General features: G+C 38.3%; 1 protein-coding gene and 2 pseudogenes across 1 annotated transcript; 2 read left to right on the top strand and 1 right to left on the bottom strand.

The window, feature by feature from the left end:
* Nucleotides 1–5133: 5133 nt before the first annotated feature.
* LOC118752646 lies at nucleotides 5134–5904 on the bottom strand. The gene has a single exon (XM_036487531.1). It carries the CDS (start codon nucleotides 5902–5904, stop codon nucleotides 5134–5136), a length of 771 nt encoding a protein of 256 aa, XP_036343424.1.
* A 2785-nt stretch (nucleotides 5905–8689) lies between these two features.
* On the top strand, nucleotides 8690–9777 carry LOC118752645 (annotated as a pseudogene).
* A 2405-nt stretch (nucleotides 9778–12182) lies between these two features.
* Nucleotides 12183–12870, top strand: LOC118752644 (annotated as a pseudogene).
* Nucleotides 12871–18197: the final 5327 nt, after the last annotated feature.

Here is an 18197-nt window from a genome sequence, read left to right as displayed (position 1 = left end):
GAAAATAAGTATCGTTATCTAAAATACGACTTAAAACCGAACGAGAAAAAACCCCGCCGTCACTAATTCTGCCATTGAAGCCCACATCAATGAATACAAATTTCCCAAATGCATCTGCTAAAGCCAGTAATACAATACTGTGAAAACTTTTGTAGTTGTAAAACAAATTTGCGTTCTGTTTACTAGGCTTCATTGCGATGTGCTTCCCATCAAGCGCTCCCATGCATAATGGAAATTGCCAAACTCTTTCAAAATCCTTAACAATTTCTGACCATTCCGCTGGGGACTCCGGAAACTGAAAAATAAACCATTTTATATAAGAGCTATTCCATCAGTGCGGGTAAGACAATTTTATAGCAAAATTTTAGCGAGCTTTTTAAATTAAACTATAAATTATACAGATGAGCTATATTTTAATAAAAACCGTCCATTATCCACTTATTTATGATTAACTAGCAGGCACAAAAAACGCTTACTTAACTTTATTCAAGAATATAGCGAGTTGATTTTTGTGTCACGGCTTGGACTGAAAAGCGAATGAAAATTTTGTTGTAAAATTATCGCCTTAAATCGGAAGAAGTAAAGAAAAGGGGAGCGTTGAGCTAGAAAAGAAAACAGTGGATATGGTCCGCCCCTTTTCCCTAAGTTTAATGACATAAATGTTTCTTAGTGCGAATTAGGGATTAGTTTTCAAAATAAAAGCTCTGAAAATATTTAAAATTCCACTTTTTCCCTCCAAATTTCCACTAAAAAATATATATACCATTTAACTAAGGGAAAAGGGGCGGACAACATCCAACAACATTCTTTTCTAGCCCACAGCCCCCTTTTCTTTATTTATCAAAATCAAAAAATAAAAATAAATAAATTTAATTGCCTTTAAGAATGCGTGACGCATATTGTTGTATATGGCAGAACATACTTCTATAACACTTGTACTCAAATGAGCCAACGAGAATTTAGTGTTTTCTGCAAGTTTTTTGAAACATTCTCCAGTGGCCAACAATCGCAATGTTACCGCTAATTTTTCATTCACAGGTATGCAATTTCGCAGCTTTGTATCGCATCTTTCAATATCTTTCCCTATATAAGATATAATTTGGCAAAATTCGCTTTCATTCATTGCTAAAAAGCTTTTAAACGCCTGGGAATCGTCAAAAAATTGATATTCCTTCAAGAGTTTCTGGATATCTCCATCAGGATCACGAGACTCTCTCCAAGGTTTTATCCAACAACGTCTTTTCTTTTTATTTAGCATTTCTTCTTCTATAATTGCAGCTGTTGCAGCGCAAATATTATAAATAGCTGTTCCTGCTGCTAACACAAACAACTTTCGCTTTCTTTCACAATTCATGGTGGAACTAGACGATGGAAAAAAGAGGCTATTCTCTGCGACAAAATGTTGTATTTTATGTCGCTGCTCCGTGGAAAACTAGAAAAAGGAGCCTTTATTACTACATACTCACACTTAGCTAATTAAAATCCTTACCTATAATTTTATTACAGCGTTAATTGTTGTATTGCACTTTTTTTAATGACAAATTAGTTAAATTGCAACTCGATTTTCAGATTGAACGGATTGATTTCCCAAGCGAAAAAGCATAAAAAAGGAATACAAAAACAGTGTTGGCGTCGCTCCTCTAGTATTTTCTTTTTAATTCATTTCGCTGAAGTGATTTGCAGAGATGGCAGGTATCGACTGAGCACAAATTTAACAAATACACTCAAACGTCCTATACGTATACACATTTTGTTCTGCTATTATTCTGCTAGTTTTCATCCAGTGTGAAACCGTGAGAATAATTGTTCTGTCATTCTAGTGTGAAATAGCCCAATAAAAAGTAGAACCTTTTATTGTGGTATTTTTCCGATCAGTTTAGTTTGGTTGAAATTGTTATATTTGTTAGACTTTTCTGATCTAACCGTTGTGTAAGTAAAAATACTTTATTTAGCTTTTTCCCGACGTTTCGCTAAGATTTTTAGCATCTTCAGTGGAGTTTTTTGTTTATTTACCTGCGCAGCAATAAATATAAAACATTAACAAAACAACCAAAACCAATAAACACATGAATCGATGTAGAGAAAAGAACAAAAACAAGATTCACATTAGAAAGCTTAAGAATAATGCAGAAAAGGGACAATGCAATGAACAAGAAAGAGGATACTGATGACATCCCTGCAGTTTATTTATTATGTTTATAAATTATCAATAACATTCAGTTTAGACAAAGTTACCACAAGCGTTGGTAATGCTATTTAGTTTTACGTTATAAAGTTTAATGTTAAATACTCAATAACTCAATAACTCTTTTGTGTTAAACTTAGCAATTTGTTTTTTATGTATTCATATGTTTATTGGTTTTTGTTGTTTTGTTAATGTTTTATATTTATTGCTGCGCAGGTAAATAAACAAAAAACTCCCCTGAAGATGCTAAAAATCTTAGCGAAACGTCGGGAAAAAGCTAAATAAAGTATTTTTATTTACACAACGGTTAGATCAGAAAAGCTGTTGAGTTCGTTTGAAAGATAGTGGATCCGCCTCGGTTATAGATAAATAACCCAACAACCGCTTGCTCTTTAATAACTATTTATTCGACTTAGCTATTAACAAAATTTTACTTATATTCTATGTTCGAATTTGTGGTATTTTTTTGTACATATATTTTTGCTTGTACCAGTTGTTCTGTCCGCCAAGAAGAGAAAAAAGGCGCGCGAACTCTCAAATCAATCGCGAATGTCAAACCAAAACAGAAAGAGTGTTAACTGGGTTGCCATCCGCCCTGAACCAAATTAAGGTGACCAGCTCCAACATCCTGCCCGACGATGATGTTCACTCGGATATCATCCTCCTCCTACTGCAGCAAATTTGAAGACGGAATCTGTAACAGAGGAAAGCTAGTGCTAGCGATATTAATGTGCGGCGTTAGTTACTGGATTCCAGTTATCCTGTATAGGCAACGGACAAATTTTTACCGTCGGGCGTTTCACGATCCCATTTTGAGTTTTCACAGAAACAACTCGTACGAGCTTATCCGTTCCTGGATGAAGTTCAATTATTTTTGCAAGTGGCCATCGGTTACACGGATACCTCTCATCCTTAATCAAAACTATGTCACCGATCTTTAGGTTAGGGTTTGTTGTTAACCATTTAGGACACTTTTGCAAGCGCGACAAATACTCGGTACTCCATTGTTTCCAAAATGAATGTACTAAATTTTGCCCATGTTTCCACCGCTCTTCGAGACTCAGACTGTTTGTTTCGACAGACGGCAAAGCCTGAAAGGAATCCCCCACCAAAAAGTGTCCAGGTGTAAGTACCATTAAATCATCGACGTCGCTTGTTAATGGACATAGCGGTCTCGAATTTAAACAAGCTTCGATTTGCGCTAAAACGGTATTGAATTCCTCGTAGGTCAGCTTCTGTTCGCCGATGGTTCGTTTCAGGTGGTATTTTACCGATTTCACTCCGGCCTCCCATAACCCCCCGAAATGGGGAGAGGACGGTGGTATGAAGTGCCAATGAACTTCCCTTTCGGTCAAGTGCGGAAAAATCTTATTCTTTATGAAATGCTGATATGATGTCCGATCTGCTTGAAGTTTTCGGTTCGCTCCAATGAAATTGGTTCCACAATCACTGTAGATATTCTTACACAAGCCCCTTCTGGCAATAAAGAGATTCAAGGCGGCGATAAATGCTTCTGCTGAAAGATCTCCTACAAGCTCCAAATGCATTGCTTTAGTTGCCAGGCAAATGAATAAAGAAATATAACCCTTTACCGAGACGCGTCCTCTTCCTTTCGAAGGCAGTATGTTAAAAGGACCAGCGTAATCGACTCCCACGTTCGAAAAGGCACGAGCTGGGCGAATTCTCTCCGACGGAAGATTCCCCATTTGCTGTGCACACGGCCTCGGATTGTACTTAAAGCAATTTATATACTTATGTATTATAGACCGAACCGCGTTACGCCCATTCAAAATCCAAAATCTTCTACGGACGTGATTCAAGGTTAGGGAAACGCCTCCGTGCAAGGTGCTCAGATGGCTATGTTTAATGATCAACTCAGTTAAATGGTGCTGGTATGGTAAAACAAAGGGATGCCTTTGATCCAACGGTAAGAGTGCTTCCCTTAATCGTCCTCCGAGCCGTATTATCCTTTGCCTTTCATCGAAATACGGATTGAGAGAAGAAAGTCTACTGTTATTCGGTAGTGTTCGCTGTCTCAAAAGTGAGTGCCAATATTCCGGAAAGGCTTCACGCTGTACCATTCCTACTATGCATATAAGACTGCGCTGTAACCCAGTAGTTGATAATGAGCCCGTTTTGCGAAGCCCCAGCTTCGGTCGACAATTTTTTCCAAATGTAATGCAGTACGCTGTTACTCGCACAGTCAATGAAAGTGAGCTCCATTGGTCTAACGATAAAATTTCGCTCGTAGGATCTTTAATACTCAAATGAATTTTCATGCTCCTTTTCTCGATGCTAACACTTGATTGCGAAACATCAGTATTAAATGGGGACTTCGGCCATTCTAGGGGCGGTAGCTGCAGAAATGAAGGGCCACGCCACCATAAGTCGCAATGAACGAGTCGTGATGGACTTATTCCACGACTTGATATATCTGCGGGATTGTTTTCTGATGCTACATAATGCCACTGACAGACTGATGTGTTTTTTAATATTTTATTAATTCGGTTCGATACGAAGATTTTCCATCTACTTGGGTCCCCCCGGATCCAATGCAGGACGATTGACGAGTCAGTCCACATGAAAATATTAGAGTGTTCAATTGCAATAGAGAAGTTAGTGATAATTATACTTAATAGCTTAGAAGCCAGAACGGCTCCACATAACTCGGCGCGCGGAATGGTAATCTTGGGGTTAACCTTACATTTCGCGGAGAGGATATTGATCAGTACCTTTCCGGTTTCGTTTGATCCTCGAAGGTAGGCCACAGCTGAGTGGGCGTGAACGGATGCGTCGCAAAATATGTGTAGCTCACAACCCTTTCTCTGATCGATCGCTAACCAACGTGGAACCTTAATTTGCGATATTTGGTGAAAACCTTCTCCGAATGTTGTCCAGCCTCTTCGAAGTTCTGGGGGTAATGTCGCATCCCAGCTACTTCGATTGCGCTACAACTCCTGCAAGATAAGCTTCGCTGATATAATGACCGGATTCAACCAACCGAGTGGGTCAAATAAGCGGGCGATGTTAGACAAGACGGTGCGCTTGGTTGGATTTTCAGTCTCAAACTGGAAATTAGCCTTAAATTCGATTTCGTCGGTAATGGGGTCCCAGTATAGTCCCAATGCCTTAATTGGATCTGTCGGTTTGAATTGCATCTTACTTTTTGACTGCCTGTGCTCCGCCGGTATGCCACTCAGCAGAGTTGGATGATTACTCGCCCACTTGCGTAGTTCAAAGGTAGCAGTTCGCAAAGTCGATATTGTTTCGTCTCGTACACGCAACGCAAGTTCTAAAGAGTCTCCACCGGAAAGTATGTCATCGACATACATTTGTTGCTTAAGTACCTTAGCCGCCAAAGGAAAACGTTCCGCTTCGTCCTGAGCCAGTTGATTTATTGTACGAATTGCCGTATATGGTGCGGATGCGGTCCCAAACATCACTGTCGAGCAATAATATTCCTGAATCGGTTCACCTGGTCTTTCTCGCCATAAAATGCGTTGGTACTGCGCATCTTCTTCATTAACGTCGATACACCGAAACATTTTCTCTATGTCTGCTATGAATACATATTTCATAGTACGCCAATTTGAAAGGATCGCGGACAAATCCTGCTGAAGTGCCGGACCCGTTGCTAGGATGTCATTTAATGATTTCCCGTTAGTGGTTTTCATAGAGGCATCGAACACGATTCGGACTTTCGTACTTGCTGCATCCATCTTTACTACCGGATGATGAGGGAGATAACAACATGTAAAACGATCCTCACCTGCGCCACCCGTTGAACAATGTTGGTCTTCAGTATATCTCACCGGTTTCATTTGCTTCAGTCGCAAATATTCGTTAATCGTATCGATATAAATTTTCCTTAAATCAGCATCTTTCGATAACCGACCTTCCAAATGGAGAAAACGTTTGAGCGCTGAGCTTCTGGATTTCCCGATAAAGCTTGAGGTATCAATTTCGGACATCAGCGGCAAACGAACAACGTACTTCCCGCTTTGCAGTTTTTTGTGAGTGCTTTGATATAGGACCTCACACCAATTATCTTCAGTAGTAAGGGCGCGTGATTCACCCATCTCCTCTAGCTCCCAGAACTTCCTTAATAAACTGTCGACCTCCATTTCCGTATTCGTAGACGAAAATGATACACTTTTCGGAGATTGCGAGCCCGTGGCATTTTTTCCCGATATGATATGATGGTAGTACACCACCAACCTTGGGTAAAACGTAAGCCACAGTTTGATACTGTATTTGGGAGTCTATTCTGGAATCTATTGTTATGTGCACGCAGAAACGGCCTTTGGTCACTTTGCTTCCTGATAATCCGATCACTTCGATATGGGCCTTCTCACAAGGAAGACCGAGAACCTGTACTGCTCTTTCCGACAGAAATGTAGCCTGGGACCCTTGATCCATTAGCGCTCTGAAATCACAAGGCTGACCGGTAGCTGATTTTATGCAAATAACCGCAGTAGGTAATAACACATCAAATCTCATTCGAGGGATTGGTTGGCTGGGAATATCACTCATCTCCGGTGTGGCAGCCACATGTAAAGCGGCTACTGCTGTGGGAACTGTGGCGGTAGGTGCAGATGCTGACACTTCTCGTTCTACATGGATCAGGGTATGATGCCGGCCACCACATGTCCCACAATTACGACGGCTACTGCATTTTGCGGACGGATGATTATATCCAAGACAATTAAAACAAAGTTTATACCTTTCCACGGCAGCTCTTTTATCGACGACGTTCATTTCTAGGAATTTCGCGCATTCCCTTACTGGATGATCCGATTTTTCGCATATGGGACAAACAACAGTCTTCTTCGCGACATGCATTGACTTAACTTGCTTCTTGCCGTACGGTGCCAAACCTTCTACTTTACGCTGAGAAGAGGTAATAGACTGCGCTTGCTTTGCGCCTGTTCGTGATGATGTGACCATCATGAGGTACTGCTCATCTAGAAGCGAACACAATTCAGAAAAGGTTGGAATACTAGTTTGTTTTCTTAACGAGCGATCCCACTCGGTGCGCAATGAGTTCGGCAGCTTCTTCACCATATAATATACAAGAATTTGATTTTGCTCCATTACGTTTATTCCCAGCTTCGCGATTGAATTTACACAAGATCTGCACGTTTGAGTAAAATGCTTTAACGACGCAGCATTTTCTCTAATCTCATCTGACTGCTGATCCAAGACATCCATGTAATGGATGAACAATATACGCTTATTATCGTACTGTTTACACAACATTTCCCATGCTTCTTCATAGTTCTCTCCAATAAGACTGACGTGCTCTATGTCTTGTGCTGCAATGTCGGTAAGAGCGGATTTGAGGTAATGAAAACGTTGCAGATTGTTCAAACTCTTATTTTGGTGAACTCGATCCAAAAATATTTCTTTGAACCCTGGCCAATCGATATATTTGCCACTAAAGGGGGTTAATTTAACTTCAGGTAGAGGTACTCCGTTTGACGCCAAAATAGTAGTGCTATTGTTTAAAGTAGGGGCTCGCCCAACTTCCGATGCAGCTGGGATGCACTTTTCTCGAAGAGAGTCCCGTATGCAGACTACTACGTCTAGATATGTCTCTTCAAACTGTTCACAAATCCCAGCGTCCACGTATGACTTGCGTATTTCAGCATTATTTGATTGGCGAACCAAGATACGATGATTGGCACGGAACTCTGTGCGGTATGAAGCCAAAGACTCCAAACGTGCATGGTGATAAGACTCAGTTTTACGTGACGATGAGTATTTCTTAAAGTTTCGCAAAGTTGTTTGTATTGACTGCATAAGAGCCTTTTGCTCTTCCACCAGCTCAATTGCGCTAAGATCAGTGTCTTTTTCCGCCATACTCAACCTAACCAGCACAAGAATATCAAAGCACTTACCTCGTGTTACAGGTTATGCGAAGTTGGATACCCGAATAGCCGCTGCAGATCCTCACAGGAGGCACCAATGTTGAGTTCGTTTGAAAGATAGTGGATCCGCCTCGGTTATAGATAAATAATCCAACAACCGCTTGCTCTTTAATAACTATTTATTCGACTTAGCTATTAACAAAATTTTACTTATATTCTATGTTCGAATTTGTGGTATTTTTTGTACATATATTTTTGCTTGTGCCAGTTGTTCTGTCCGCCAAGAAGAGAAAAAAGGCGCGCGAACTCTCAAATCAATCGCGAATGTCAAACCAAAACAGAAAGAGTGTTAACTGGGTTGCCATCCGCCCTGAACCAAATTAAGGTGACCAGCTCCAACAAAAGCCTAACAAGTAGAACCTTTTAATTTAGTACACAATTTGTCGAATGTTCTACAAAGTAGTATGTGACGTATTCTTAATGCTATTTACTACACTACTCTGATCAGCTGTTTTCGAAGATACTACAATTGTTCTAAAATGGTGTGAATAAAATTAGCGTATACTACAATTATTATGTAGCAAACAAAGCGGTAGACTACAATTAATTATTTCAGCTTTGTACTTTATGAATTATGGCTGCGTTTATGCAAATAAATGAAAAAGATCGGAAGTGTTATAAGAATAGAAGAGAGGTGGACGAAACAAATTTTAAAGCGTTATATAGATTTACTCCAGAGAACGTCGATTGGGTTGCACGTAATTTTTTAGATGGGGAAACGGGAGAAAGTCGCGGTGGTGCGTTGACCAATTGTCAAAAAATGTGAATTTTTTTTACGATATATAGGTGATCCTGGTTTCGAGGTAAAAATTGTTTTTTATATTTTGAAATTACACTTGTGTATGTTCATATTATATATTTATATCATTTGCTAGGTTGGTGTTGGTGAAGACATAGGTGTCCACCAAACGACAGCATGTAAAACTATCTGGTTTTGTGTGTTGTAAAATTGTAGCCAAAGCACATGATTGGATTCTCTTTCCATGTAATGAGACTGAGATGAATGTAGCTAAAAGTTTGTGGCTAAGTAATAATTTAATTCTACATACCATAGGAGCGCTGGACTGCACTCATGTGTGTATTATACGTCCCCATAATCACGGTGATGAGTTTGTCAATAAGAAAGGGCAAATATCTTTCAATATACAAGCTACTTGTGATTCAATTGGCAGATTTACCAGTGTGGACTGTTCTTGGTCTGGGTCTGTTCATGCCTCGCGTATATGACGGAATTCGTCAATTGCAAGTATCATGGCAGAGAATACCGCATGTGCTGTACTTTTAGCGGATGATGGATATGGCATTGCACTATGGATAATGACGCCATTCCGGAATCCAGAGACATACAACCAAAAGTTGTATAACAAAATACACACAAAAGAGCGCGTCAAAATAGAATGTGCTTTTTTCGGCCAAGTTAAGAAAAGATTCCCTATTCTACAATCAAAAATAAGAATGCAAACTAGACGGGTGCCATCAATGGTTTTAGCTTGCTTCATTTTGCACAATGTTTCGAAATTCCTAAAAGACGATGATGTTTGTTTCGACGCTGAAATTGGGAGAGAAGCCTACACCATTCCATCTAATGATACTATTACAGCCAATGTCAAAGAAAGAGGTCAACGTCGACGTGATGCAATCGTCTTACATTTGAGTGGTTAGCAAAATATTTTTAAGTTCCCTATCTCACAACTATTTTAGTTCCTCTTGAATAAAAAATGTTATTAAAATTTTAATTATATGAATATAGCTTTAGTTTCTATGTTGTTCTTTACATTCTAGTTTATAAACTAATTCGTCTAAGTTTTTAAATGTAATTTTAGCAGTTTCGTAGAAATCTTTTTGCAATTCAAATACGACTAACTGCCTTAGGAGCACTTTGCGTTGCAATTCGCCTGAGGTAATTTCTTTATTTTCAATTCTTTTAGGCTTTTTTGCTGACCACTCTATTTGTTGTTTTGGTACTACTCTGCTGCTGCAAGGCTCCTCATCCAAATAAATGCATTCTTCTTCAACAGTCCCATCTGTTGTATCGTTAGTGCCACTGTCTAAGTCGGGAACGCCAACTGAAACACCATCTGAAATAAGATTAAATAGAAAAATGTAATAAGTGTTTTGTTTTTGAATTATGCACAAACATGTAGATATATGTAGCTTACATTTATTTATTTTATTCCCAGTCTTGTTTTTGCTAGTTTTCGTTTTAATGCGAGCCTTCATATTATTTAGTTTTTAGAATTTGCTGGTCCGTAAATTCGTGCCCAGTCTCGAGTAATAAGTATGAAGACACTTCGCCATGGATAACTAGATATGAAACTCTCATTTTTTCTGAGAGCGCGCCCAGGAACTCGTTTTCGTATTTGGCAGCACTGCCAATCCCTGGGCAGATAAACAGCTGACACGCGAAGTGGCGAGCTACCACTAGATGTGTGGAAAATGCATCACATTGAATTCAGTGGATTTCTTCTTCCCGCATTTTTTAATATTACTATAAGACAGTATTTGTAACTAAACGCAATTTTCCTGGCAATATAGACAGTGAAATATAAAATAGATATGAAGAATATTGCAACTTTTGTTCGCTGTGTTTATTCAAAAGTTTCTCCATAAATTTCTCTATAAATGCCCATACCTTTTTCGTCACAGTGGTTCTACTGGAGAATGTTATAAAAAATACACACTTTGACAGCGCTCTCACGAGAAAAAGAGTTTCATATCTAGTTATCCATGACTTCGCCCAATGATTTTTTTTCTCTCCACTTTCATAGCAGGTTGCCGATTTTTCTGCAGCAAAGCAGCACCACATTTTTTTACAGTCTCTGCAAAAAGAACGTCACTTACTTTTGCTTATACCACTAAAGAGTCCTCAAAAGCATCTCCCTCCATTATTTCCACAATTTTAGAAAGCAATGTTAATGTTATATTTGATACAAATTAATATTGCTGCCCCAAACGCTCTGCGCATTGCCACTGAATAATAGAGTTACTTAAAATTACATCCCTGGGCCTTGTTCTTCCTGTATCGCATCGTGGTGAATTCACATTTCTCAGAAATTTGTCAACAAAACAAATCAAAGGGAGTATTTTATTTGCTAATTTTGCAATTTCTATTGTTTAATGTAAATTTATGTCTTTTTAGGATATGCTGGTGCAACAAAGAAGGCGCAGTTTTAAAATGGAGTTATTAGTAATGAAGTAGCAGGCATGTGTGGAAAATTATGCCGATAAGCAGGATGGAATTTGGGAAAGTAAGTGCCTGGTTGCAGCATATCTATGGGGTACGCTTTATGAATTTGTACAACGATTTTGGGTTGCTGTGCCCAAACGCGTGAATCGAATCAGAAAACTTTTACACACACTTGTAGACAACAGTTCATGCTTTACTACAAACATATAATTTACTAATTTAACAATAATGTCGGTTGGAAATATGGTATTTGTTGCAAATTTTTGTTATAAATTTGTATATACATTTTTATATACAAGATATTTTTATAAAACACCCAGTAACCAAAATAGACATCACTGGGGCGGCAGCCACACAGAAAGGGAAGGGAATTATAGTTACCTCATCCTTTCCCAAGGTTACATCACTGGGGCGTTACATCAAAGCGGCGTTCATCCTCCTTCGTTTAGGGGGGGTTTGGGGAGCCACGCCCCCTCCCCCTCCGCCCCCCACCCCTAAATCGTTTTACAAGTAGCTAAAGATTTCCGTATCTATGTATTAAAAAGTATTTAATTAAATGAAATTGTGTTTAATGGAAATGTTATAAATCGAGTGGCGTTATTAAAGATGTGCTCCAAACATTTGGCGTACTTTTTTTCGCATTCTCAACGTGCTAAGTTACAAGTTAAGATGACTGCCACCACGGCCGGTAAGAAGCCCGAAGCAAAGAGCAAACAACCTTCCAGGAAGCTGCCTGCTGTTCCCGAGTCGTAGCTGTAGTTCAGCAAGAAGCAGGTCAGCAAACGTCCTACCTTTATCAAGCGCAAGCTAAAGCGCTCTGCTGTGATTGCACTCGGCAAACGTGAAAACTTGGTGCATGCTGAGAAATATCAAGTAAAATATCCGTGATGGACACCGTGAGAATAAGTTGCGCCGCCTGGCGAAGAAACGCGGCTCATTCTACGTGCCTGCAGAAGATAAATTGGCTTTTGTGATCTGTATCCGCGGTATCAACAAAGTTGCACCAAAAGTGCGTAAAATTTTACTGTTCCGTTTTCGCCACATTTACCACGGTTTGTTCATCAAATTGAACCATTAATACGCTACGCATTGCCGAACCCTATATCACATGGGGTTATCAAAATCTTAAATCAGTTCGTGAATTGATCAACAAACGTGGAATTGTCAAGCACAACCATCAACGTGTCCTAATCTCTGACAACTTTGTGATCAAACGCAAATTGCGCAAAGAGCACGATATTCAGTGCGTTGATTATTTGGCGCACTGTTGGAACCCACTTCAAGAAAGCCTCCAACTTCCTGTGGCCATTCAAGCTCAACACCAACCGGTGACTGACGCAAGAAGGATAATCACTACGTTGAGGTTGATGGTTTCGGTAACCGTGAAGATAAGATCAACAAACTGCTGCCCAAGATAGTTGAAAGAAATTTTTTGCTGTACAAGGTGGAGTATTTTTATTTCAAAAATATATAATAAATAAAAATGGAGTATATTTTTTTTAACTTTTTGAAGATTTAAACAGCAAATACACCAAATGGAAAGCAGCTTATATTCACAATTCCTTTAATAATGTCGAAATTCCATTGCCGTTTCTAAAGGCCATTTCAAAAGGCTCCAATCCACAAATTTAATTATTTGTTTTGGGTTTACAGCTCATTAATGATGCACCCAGGGTTGCATTTACCGTCTATGAAAATATTTCATGATCCGTTCCAAACCTAGCTCCGAGCAACTAAAAGTTGGTTAAGCTTAAGTGAAATAGTTTTTAATTAAATATTTATTTCTGGTTCTTATTAAAAAAAAATCTGATAAATATTAATGTATGAATGAAGTCAATAAAAATCTACGAATACATTTCTTGAATATTTTTTCATAGAGCCGTTATCAAATACAGACATAACTTTGTCGGGCGTTGGTCCTGACGTATGTATATAGAATTAATGCGTTAGAGAGAGATAAAATACAAGCTCAACGCGCTAAGTTAGGTATACATACTTGTATGTATATACCTGTTACTCGTCTGGCATATACTCGAACTGCGAAAATAATGACAATTATAATTTATTTAGATGCATATCTTAGCAAAATGTTAGCAAAAGTTACTTTCGGTAACTCACGATTGAAGTTTGGAATGCAATTTCTCAGAAACACGACTACAGATTTTCTCCAAAGAGTCGGAGAATGCTATGTACTAGTTCACGAGATTCTTAAATTATCTTATTTTTTTGGTTTAGTGTCAACCATTTATGAGTTTAATAAAATTTTGTCGTATACGACATTTGTCAAAAAATTTGCAATCAGTTTTAATTATATACGCCAAAATGTCATAACAATTTTTTATAAATTAACGATATTTTTTACTAATCAGCCTAATCTTGAGTTTCGCCCGAACAAAATTTCGCCAGCAATTTTTTCATCCACCTGTAGTGAATACACGCAAACGAAAAGTAAAAAGTGACCCAGTTCTAGAAAATGAAACTCATGATAAGGCTGAATATGTCGGAAACTAAAGAAGAACAGATAACTCTATTTGTAATATCTTGTCTTAGTCAATTACTCGGAAACTAAAGAAGATATCCAAAAACCAGTTAACAAAAAATCGAAATACCTTACTTTAAAATATATAACTGCATCTATAACTACAAATTGTCAAAATGACGCTTCCGGCAATTTTCAATTCAAGCGACGATATTTGAATGTTACTCGCATAATTTCGAGCCTGTATGTAAATTTTCGGGAAAAAAGTTAAAAAGTATATTCATCTGCTGAAAAGATATTTTCGCAGATTCACATTTTCTTTAAAGTAAATCTATCATCCCTATCTCCAATTCCATGTGAATAAATCTCTCCAGTGCTTTAATAATTTTCACCACATTAAATAGCTGCACAACACCCTAATTGCCGAAAAAGCGTTGCTTGCAACACTAGTCCTTTATGAGGACCAAATTTGGTGAAAAAACAGCTAAGTTTGTTTACTGGATATACTGAGGATACTACAATCTAGTAGCAAATGTTAATTTTTATTCATACCAGCCAATGTGTGTATACGTTCAACTACTTATGGTATCCTTATGTTTACAGTCATAGTTAATCTATTACAAAAAGCAAAAGCAAAATACATGTAAACTTTGGGGCGAATTGAGAACTGACATAACACCCGCAAAACCAAATACATGTGGTTGTTGTTGTTGTATTCTTGCTACCACCTTGTATAAATTCGCCTTGGATGCATATGAATACATGTATTCTTACTGCCATACCTAAACAAAAGCGTTGGGCGGAGCGGTTTCTGACGCCTAGCGTTAGCGCCGAAGTGTCATACCTAAACAAAAGCGTCAACGCTACGTCAAATGCAGAAATAACACCAACAATAAGCATAGGTTTGTTTGTGTGGAACACGAAAATGACAGTTTCGCCGTTCTCTGCAGCCAACTTCAATACCTAACGCCCTGTTAAAATCCGAGTTTCCAACCCCTCAGCGTTGACGCCGCTTTGTTTCGGTATGCATCATACAAATTGTATGGGCATGAAAATTTTTTGACAGCCAGACAACGCTGACGCTTTTGTTTAGGTACGGCAGGTAGTCAGCTGTCGAAGCGCAATGAACGCCAAGGCAACTCGAGAGCTGCATGTAGACGGGCCTTATTGGTTTCAAGGCGTATTCAAATAAGTTGGTGTTACCGGAGCTGATGATTTCACGGCGAATTTGTACTGTTTGTCAAAATGATGTGTTTGTTGTAATTTTGTTTTGTACTGATTGCCAATGTGCGTATAATTTGTTAGTGTAGGTAAGGCTATCACCTTGTATAAATTCACCTTGATTGGTTTTTTGCCAAACAAGGCGAAACCACATAATGTGGTAAACAGAATTGCAGTGGATAGCGGATTACGGTCTGACGGGTAGCGAACAGCTGATCCATTCCAGTAGGAAAATTCGGTCGGGTAAACACAATTGCGACGGAACGTACATACAAAACACAGCATTAATATGCATTCACGCCCAGTAGGAATCCTATCTATTAACTAATACGTTATATACGCTTAGTACTACAAAAAGTTTCTATGAGAAGTTCATAGGGCTCCTGGAGAAATCTAAGACTATGTTCAAACAGGCCAATTAGCTGATGCAATTAAGCTTTAAATTGCGGCATTGAGTTTAGTGTTCTCACACACGTAAGCTGCGCAATTAGCGATACGAAAGCAGCCCAGAATGATAGAATACAAGATTGCGCATTCCCGCAGAATAACATTTGTGGCAACGGGTAAACAAAGAATATGGCGAAGAACAATGAGTTGACAGTTGTGAATTTGCAGTGAGAAAACGTGTTTTCTTCACGATTCACCAATTTCTCAAGCCATCTTTGAATATAGCAAATTAAGCACAACGTTAACAAAAAATATACAACCACTCTTGCCGATGTCTAAATTGTATGGCTTCTCCTGCCGGCAGAACTCTACCCACTTTCTGGCCAAGGCGTCGTCGCGGGGAAACAAAAAAAAACTGCATTTGGGGGCTTCACCCCTACGGCTGCTGCAATTCAACACACGACACGACATTTTTATAAAGTTTTTATTACAAATAAAACGTTTATTACTATAGAACGCACGAATTACTTCTATTTTTCACTTGAAAGTACACAAAACGTTTGCCATACGTTTGCACTTGTTTCTAAACAAAAAGTTTGTTTACGTATTGCCATAAACGTCAAAGTCGGCAAAACCAAAGTAGCGGTTTCGGGAATGCGCCACCTTCAGTTCATTACACCATGGAAAGCAGCTACTTGATTGCCTAAAGTGATGGAAAAGTTGGTACAATCGTACCTTTGTTTAGTTTGAAACATAGCCAAATAGCTTTTTTCCGTCCTTTATGAAGGGGCATACAAAAGGCTACAGAAGGGTGGTCAAAGTAACGCAATTGTAGTTGATTTGGCCAGATAGACGGAAAATATTTCTTTTTAAAATGTCAGATCGAAGAACTGGGAGGAAAGTGATTCTCCTTTTCTACAACATACTTTTGTCTCGAGCTGCTCGAAGAGATTCTTTTCATAGCCAAAATTTGTTTAATGTGAGTACAGAAGTTGATATGGTATCGATGGGAATTGTTATCCTCCTATTTTTCATATAGAAATACATATTTACTTTTTAGGTACATCTATCTCCACTTTTAGATAAAGTTTTCCTCAAATTAGGTACAATTTTATAGTTCAATTTTCTATCCCTGATGAAATATCAGCTGTAAAAGAGGACCAGAAACAAACAGCTTATTGCTCTTTGTTCAATAAACATACCTTCAAGTCAAAATTAAACGTACTGCACAGATAATCTGATAAGTACGCATTGTTTTTTTACATTTTAAGGGGGAAATTCGGTGAAAAAGTTAATATTTGCATTGAAATTACATAAAAATATGATTTTTTTGCCTAATATATATGGAAATTATTAAAAAGTGGGTAATTGCAATAAAATTCAATATACGTGAGAGTTTTACCTATCAAATATGACGAAATTCTATAAAGTCTCTGCGTGCGTGCCTAAAACACATTTCAGGAAAAATAAAAGAAGAGAGATTATTATGTCTAGAATTGTTGCAGCGCTGTTCACAATTTCAAATTGCAGGTTTTTTAAATTTTCGCGAAAATAATAACAAAAAAAAACAGAAAGTACCTGCTCTAAGCGAATTTTTAGACGCCAAATGAACTAAAATATCACGACCGAGTATGTGTAAGTGTAGTCGTCATGTAATCGTTGCATCATGATTGTGACAAATAAGCAATTATGTTTGAATTACCAATGTGCAGAAAGCCTAAGGTGGTGTTACCGGAGATGCTGATTTCGGGGCGAATTTCAACTGTTTGTCAAAATCTGTGTTTGTTGCATTTTTTTTTTGTACTCATTGGCCCGTAGTCATAGTCAAAATAAAGTCGACTTTAAAGTTAGTTGCAGCTTTTTGGCATAATTTTCAATGGGATATCTGTCAAAAAAGCTGCAACTAGCTTTAAAGTCGACTTTATTATGACTATGACTACGGGCCATTGTCATTGGGTAGGTTCAGAAGGCGCAGAAGTTAAGCGCAACCGTTGCTAAAAAAATCAGTTGGGGTGTTCACAGTTCGTTCCAAATAGTGTCTCAAAATGTAGACGTCTACATTTTAAGACGTTTTCTAACCGTAAAATCTGTGGTGTTGTTGTTTCCCATACAAAATTGGAAAACGACGCCGTCTACATGTTGTCACACTCAAAGGTATGTTTTTTACGCGTCAACATTTTGCAACCTCGCACCAGAGTTGCATTATGGCAATACTAATCACATTTTTTTTTATTTATTGGGCACGTTTTCTGTATTTGCATATAATTTGAGCGCAATTTCTGATGAAAAGAAACAAATCAAGGAAAAGAAATAACAAATATTACGAATTGGTAATTAAGTTAAATAATTACAATTTTTCAGAAACAAAATCGAAAGGCGACATATAAAAAATGCACGCAAGGAAGAAATGTCTGGCAACACCAGCAAAGTTTTGAGACGATTTTGCGACGACTGCTAGAAAGGGGTGCTCACAGTTTGATGCTAAAAATGTCTCAAAATGTAGACGTCTACATTTTCAGACACAATTTAGAACGAACTGTGAACACCCCAAGTGATCGTAATGCTTCTTCTGAACGGCTTGATACATTGGATGTCAAATTCTACAACACACAACATGTTGTCTCAAATGATCAGAAAAATATTACGATCATCTAACACGCAACTGTTCAGTTGTTCAGAAGTACAAAACAACGCGTTCAAAAAGTGCTGTCGCAACAATTACTGAGCTGATGCGCCTTTCGTCACTCCCTGCAAAAACTCTCCGATTTTAAGATTATCAGAATTAAATACTTACTATGAAATGAAAAT

This window comes from Rhagoletis pomonella, unplaced genomic scaffold (assembly GCF_013731165.1).
Source record: "Rhagoletis pomonella isolate Grant_MI unplaced genomic scaffold, Rhpom_1.0 Rhpom_scaffold_01714, whole genome shotgun sequence".
NCBI lineage: Eukaryota > Metazoa > Arthropoda > Insecta > Diptera > Tephritidae > Rhagoletis > Rhagoletis pomonella.
Note: the sequence above shows the minus strand (reverse complement) of the source record. Positions and strands in the feature narration are given on the sequence as shown.